The sequence below is a fragment of the Colobus angolensis genome, unplaced genomic scaffold (assembly GCF_000951035.1).
Source record: "Colobus angolensis palliatus isolate OR3802 unplaced genomic scaffold, Cang.pa_1.0 Scaffold250, whole genome shotgun sequence".
Lineage (NCBI taxonomy): Eukaryota > Metazoa > Chordata > Mammalia > Primates > Cercopithecidae > Colobus > Colobus angolensis.
The window spans coordinates 1,418,795-1,425,130 of NW_012115711.1; the positions used below are offsets into that span (position 1 = coordinate 1,418,795).

Sequence of the window (6,336 nt, forward strand, 5' to 3'; positions counted from 1 at the left end):
ATATAAAGACACAATAGAATTTAAATGCTACATTGGAAAATATCTATTTAACATAAAAGGCAGGAATACGGAGAGTCAGAGGATGAGGAAAAAAAGAAAAAAATCAAAGATGTATAGAAAACAAAGATAACAAAATGACAGGCATAAATCCTATCTTACATTAAATGGAAATGATTTAAATGCCCCAATCAAAAGACAGAGATTGAAGGAATAAAAAACATGATTTAAAGACAGAATCCTGATTTAAAGACAGAAATGCATTCAAAGTAAAAGAATATAAAAAGATATGGCATGCAAGCAGTAACCAAAAGAAAGCTGGATTGGTTGTACTAATATTGGAAATAATCTCTCCTCTAGCCATTCAAAATGCCAAAAGGAATGAAGGCTAAGTGGAAGAAGATGGCCCCCTCTCCTGCTATTGTGAGGAAGCAGGAGGCCAAGAAGGTGATGAATCCTGTTTGAGAAAAGGCCTAAGAATTTTGGCACTGGACAGGACATTCAGCCCTAAAGGGACCTCACCCACTTTGTCAAATGGCCCTGCTATATCAGGTTGCAGCAGCAAGGAGCTATCTATCTTCTGTAAGCGGCTGAAAGTGCCTCCTCCAAATAACCAGTTTACCTAGGCCTTGGACTGCCAAATAGCTACACAACTGCTTAAGCTGGCCTATAAGGACAGACCAGAGACAAAGCAAGAAGATCATTGGCCCAGACTGAGAAGAAAGTTGCCAGAGGGATGTCTCCACTAAGAGGCCTTTGAGCAGGGATTAACGCTATCACCACCTTGGTGGAGAACAAGAAAGCTCAGCTGGTGGTAACTGCACATGACAATGGATCTCATAGAGCTAGCTGTCTTCCTGCCTGCCCTGCATCATAAAATACAAAGGGAAGACAAGACTGGGTTGTGCAGTCCACAGGAAGACTTGCACCACTGTCGCATTCACATAGATTAACATGGCAGACAAAGGAGCTTTGGCTAAGCTGGTGGAAGCCATCAGAACCAATGACAATGCAGACAGGATGAGATCCACTGTCACTAGGGAGGCAATATCCTGGGTCTAAAATCTCTGGCTCTCATTGCCAAGCTGGAAAAGGCAAAGGCTTAAGAACTTCCCATTGGCCGGGCGCAGTGGGATTACATGCCTGTAATCCCAGCTACTAGGGAGGCTGAGGCAGGACAATCACTTGAACCTGGGAGGCGGAGGTTGCGGTGAGCCGAGATCGCGTCATTGCACTCCAGCCTGGGCAACAAGAGCGAAACTCCATCTAAAAAAAAAAAAAAAAAAAAAAAAAGCCTTCCCATTAAGCTGGGTTAAATGTAGACTGTTGAGTTTTCTGGACAAATAATAATAATTCTCCTTCAGCCAAAGAAAATGAAATATAAATTAAGACATAACAATTATAAGCATATGTGCAACTGCATTCCGAAATACACAAAGCAAAACTGACAGAATTGAGGAGAAAAATTCAACAATGGTTGGAGACTTTTTTTTTTTTTTGAGACAGAGTCTCAGCTCTGTCGCCCAGGTTGGAGTGCAGTGGCGAGATCTCGGCTCACTGCAAACTCCACCTCCTGGGCGAGATCTCGGCTCACTGCAAACTCCACCTCCTGGGTTCAGGCCATTCTCCTGCTTCAGCCTTCCGAGCAGCTGGGACTACAGGCACCTGACACCACACCCGGCTGATTTTTTGTATTGTTAGTATAGATGGGGTTTCACCATGTTAGCCAGGAGGGTCTCGATCTTCTGACCCTGTGATCTGCCCACCTCGGCCTCCCAAAGTGCTAGGATTACAGGCGTGAGCCACCGCGCCCTGCCAGTTGGAGACTTCTACGACTCACTTTTAATAACTGATAGAACTAGGCAGATGATCAACAAAGAAATAGAACAGCCCTCTAAACCAATGAGGCCTAAGAGACATATATGGAACATTCTACCCAACAACAGCAGAATACATACTTTTCTTAAGTATACATGAGTTCAAGAGCAGCCTGGGCAACATAAGGAGACATTTCTCTAAAACAAATTAAAAAAAAAAAATAGCAGGACATGGTGGCATGTGTCTGTAGTCCCAGCTACTTGGGAATCTGAGGCAGAAAGATCACTTGAGTGAGACCGGGAGGTTGAGGCTGCAGTGAACCATGATCATGCCACTACACTCAACCCTGGACAACTGAGTGAGACCCTGTCTCAAAATAATAATGTTAATAATAATAATAACAATAAAGAAGCATAAGACTTGTACACTAAAAACTAAAGATGATTGTTGAAAGAAATGTAAAGACAACCTGGCTGGGTGTGCTGGCTCACGACTGTAATCCCAGCACTTTGGGAGGCTGAGGTGGGTGGATCACATGAGGCCAGGAGTTCAAGACCAGCCTGGCCAATATGGCAAAACCCTGTCTCTACTAAAAATAGAAAAAGTAGCCAGGTGTGGTGGTGCACATCTGTAATCCCAGCTTGCAGTAAGCTGAGATCATGCCACTGCACTCCAGTCTGGGCGACAGAGAGAGACTCTGTTTCAGAAGGAAAAGAAAAGAAAGGAAAAGAAAAGAAAAGAAAAAAAAGAGAAAAGAAAGATATTTAAAGACAATAAATAAACAGAAATATATCCCATGTTCACAGATTGGAAGACAACATTTTAAAGATAACAATATTCCCCAAATTGATATATAGATTCAATACTCTATCTAAATTCCAACTTTTTTTTTCCAGAAATTGACAAGCTGTTTCTAAAATTTATATGAAAATTCAAATTACCCAGAATAGTCAAAACAATCATGAAAGAGAAGAACAAATTTAGAGAACTCAATTTATACTTTCAAAACACATGATAAGCTATAGGAATCAAGACAGTATGGGATTGGCGTAAGGACAGACACAGAGATCAACGGAATAGAATTAAGATTACAGAAATAGGCTGGGTGCAGTGGCTCAAGCCTGTAATCCCAGCATTTTGGGAGGCCGAGGTGGGCGGATCACCTGAGGTCAGGATTTTGAGACCAGCCTGGCCAACATGGTGAAACCCCATCTCTACTAAAAATAAAAAATTAGTGGGGTGTGGTGGCATGCACTTGTATTCCCAGCTACTTAGGAGGCTGAGGCAGGAGAATCGCTTGAACCCGGGAGGTGGAGGTTGCAGTGAGCCGAGATAGCACCACTGCACTCCAGCCTGGGCAACACAGTGAGACTCTATCTCAAAACAAAACAAAACAGACAAACAAACAAAAAGAAATTACAGGAATAATTCATGACCTTAAATTAGGCAATAATTTTTTTTCTTTTTCCTCTTTTTTTTCAATTATTATAGAGTCAATGGTGAGCCAATGGAATTTTAGATATGACAGTAAAAGCACAAGCAACAAAAGAAAAGAAACAGATTAGATTTTAAAACTGTTAAAAACTTTTTGTGCTTCAAAAGACACTATCAAGAAAGTGAAAAGACAATCCAAGAATAGGAGATAATATTTGTAAAATCATATCCAGTAAGGCTCTAGGCCCTGGAACATATAAACACTCACAACTCAACAATTTCTCTACATTCTCTCCAACACTTGTTCCTGTCTTAAAAAAAAATTTTTTTTTCTCACCTTGTATGTCCTATGTCCTTGGAGATTGCCTTTTTTAATTTCAGCCATTTTAAGTGGGTATAAAGTTACATCTCATTGTGCCTTTGATTTACATTTCCTTAATAACTAATGTTATGGAACATCTTTTCTTTTTTTTTTTTTTTTTTTGAGACGGAGTCTCACTCTGTCGCCCAGGCTGGAGTGCAGTGGCCGGATCTCGGCTCACTGCAAGTTCCGCCTCCCGGGTTTACGCCATTCTCCTGACTCAGCCTCCCGAGTAGCTGGGACTACAGACGCCCGCCACCTCGCCTGGCTAGTTTTTTGTATTTTTTAGTAGAGATGGGGTTTCACCTTGTTAGCCAGGATGGTCTCGATCTCCTGACCTCGTGATCCGCCCGTCTCGGCCTCCCAAAGTGCTGGGATTACAGGCTTGAGCCACCGCGCCCGGCCTGGAACATCTTTTCATGTATTTATCAGTCATTCATATATCTCCTTTAGAAAAATGCCTATTTGAATCTTTTGCCCATTTTAAAATTGGATTTTTGAATCTTTTATTGTTGAGTTGTTGAACCCTCATGCCCTGCTGGTGGGACTGTAAAATGGTGCAGCTATTTTGGAAAAAAAAAGTCCGGTAATTCCTCAAAAGATTAAACATAGAGTTCCCATGTCATCCAGCAATTCCACTCCTACATATCTATCCAAGAGAAATGAAAACGTATGTCCACATAAACATTTGAACACAACTGTTCATAGCAGCATTATTCATAATAGCAAAAAAAACAACACAAATGTCTAACCACTGATGAATGAATAAAATGTGGCATATCCATACAATGGAGTATTATTTGGCAACAAAAAGAAATGAAGTACCAATACATGTTACAACACGGTTAAACTTTGTAAATACTATGCTAAGTGAAAAAAGTCACAAAAGACCACATAATGTACGATTCCATTTACATGAACTGTCCAGAGTAGGCAAATCTTATTTTATTTTATTTTATTTATTTTATTTATTTGAGACAGGTCTTGCTCTGTTGCCCAGGCTGGAGTGTAATGGCGTGAACATGGATCACTGCAGCCTCAACCTCCTAGGCTCAAGTAGTCCTCCTGTCTCAGCCTTCTGAGTAGCTGGGACTACAGGCGTGCGCCACCATGCCCGGCTAATTTTTTTATGGAGACGGGGTCTCACTTAGTTGCCTAGGCTGGTCTCAAACTCCTGGGCTCGAGCAATCCTCCTGCCTTGGCCTCCCAAAAAAGAGCAGGCAAATCTATAGAGACAAAAAATACTTTAGTGATTGATGAGGCTGGAGAATGGGGGAAGCGAGAATAAATGGGGGAGCTACTACTCATAGAAAAGGGGTTTCTTTTTGAGGTGATGAAAGTGTTCTAATGGATAAACATACATTTTAGTATTATGCAGCAATAAAAAAATGAAGTACTGATACACGTTATAAAATGTTTGACTCCCAAAAACATTATAAGTAAAAGAAGCCAGTCACAAAACCACATATCATGTAACTGTATTGATACGAAATGTTTCAGCATAGGCAAATCTATAGAAACAGAAAGCAGATTTGTGGTTGCCTGGGGCCTGTGGTTGGGGGTTTGGGATAGTGGAGCTACAATGAGGGATGACTATGAATATGTACATGTTTCTTTGTGGAATGTTGAAAATATTCCAAAATCAAATTGTGATAATAGCTGCACAAGTCTGTAAATTGTATAAGTTAAATGAGTGAACATTATGATATGTGAAATATCTCAATAAAACTGTAATTTTTTAAAAAAATTAAAAGTAAAGAAGCAAAAGAAATACTTACTTTCCAACTCATTTATAAGGCAGGTTTTCCCTGATATCAAACCAGAAAAAGATAGTATCAAAATTTTCAAACTATAAAAAAAGATGAAAATTGTAAACCAATATACTTATTGAATTTAAATTAATAAAGGGCATCTACAAAAACTTACAGTTAACATTGTAATTTATGGCAAAAGACAGAAGGCTTTCTCCTTGGAAGGCAAAGATGTCCAATATAAAGTTTTAGCTAGTACAATAAGAAGAAGAAATAAAAGGCATAAAGATTGAAAAGGGAGAAACAAAAAAGTCTGTATTCGCAGAGGACATAATTGCTCACTCATAAAATCCCAAATAATCTATAAGAAAACTTCTAGAACAAATATGTTTAGCAAAATCTTCAGATGTAAGGTTGATACACAAAAATTAATCATATTTCTCTACCAATATATGATTGGAAACCCTGTAGAAATAAAAAAAATCCTTAGGTATAAATAAAACAAAACACATATAGGATCTGTAAGCTGACAACTATAAAAAGCAGATAAAACATACCTAAGAAGACCTGGAGAAATAAACTGTACACCAAACCCCCATGACATGCAATGTGCCTATATAACAAACCTGCATATGTACCCCTCGGCCTAAAATAAGAGTTAAAAAAAGACAAAAAAAGGAGAGATATCCTACATTTATTGATTGGAAGACTCAGCACAGTAAAACTGTCAATTCTCCCCAAATTGATATATAGATTTAACATAATTCCAATCAAAATCACAACAGGATTTGTTTAGATTTAGTCAAGTTGATTCTAAAATTTATATGAAAAGGAAGAGGAAGCAGAGTAGCTAAAACAGTTTTGAAAAAAACAAAGTTTCTGGCCGGGCGCGGTGGCTCAAGCCTGTAATCCCAGCACTTTGGGAGGCCGAGATGGGCGGATCACGAGGTCAGGAGTTCGAGACCATCCTGGCTA

At 39.5% G+C, this 6,336-nt stretch overlaps 1 protein-coding gene across 1 annotated transcript in view; it reads right to left on the minus strand.

The window, feature by feature from the left end:
• The window catches only part of WNK3 (WNK lysine deficient protein kinase 3), a 173,585-nt gene that overhangs the window by 21,482 nt on the left and 145,767 nt on the right, over positions 1-6,336 (minus strand). Inside the window, exon 22 of the mRNA XM_011946574.1 lies at positions 5,389-5,418. Within this exon, the coding sequence (XP_011801964.1) occupies positions 5,389-5,418 (30 nt within the window). The remainder of the gene's footprint in view (positions 1-5,388; positions 5,419-6,336) is intronic.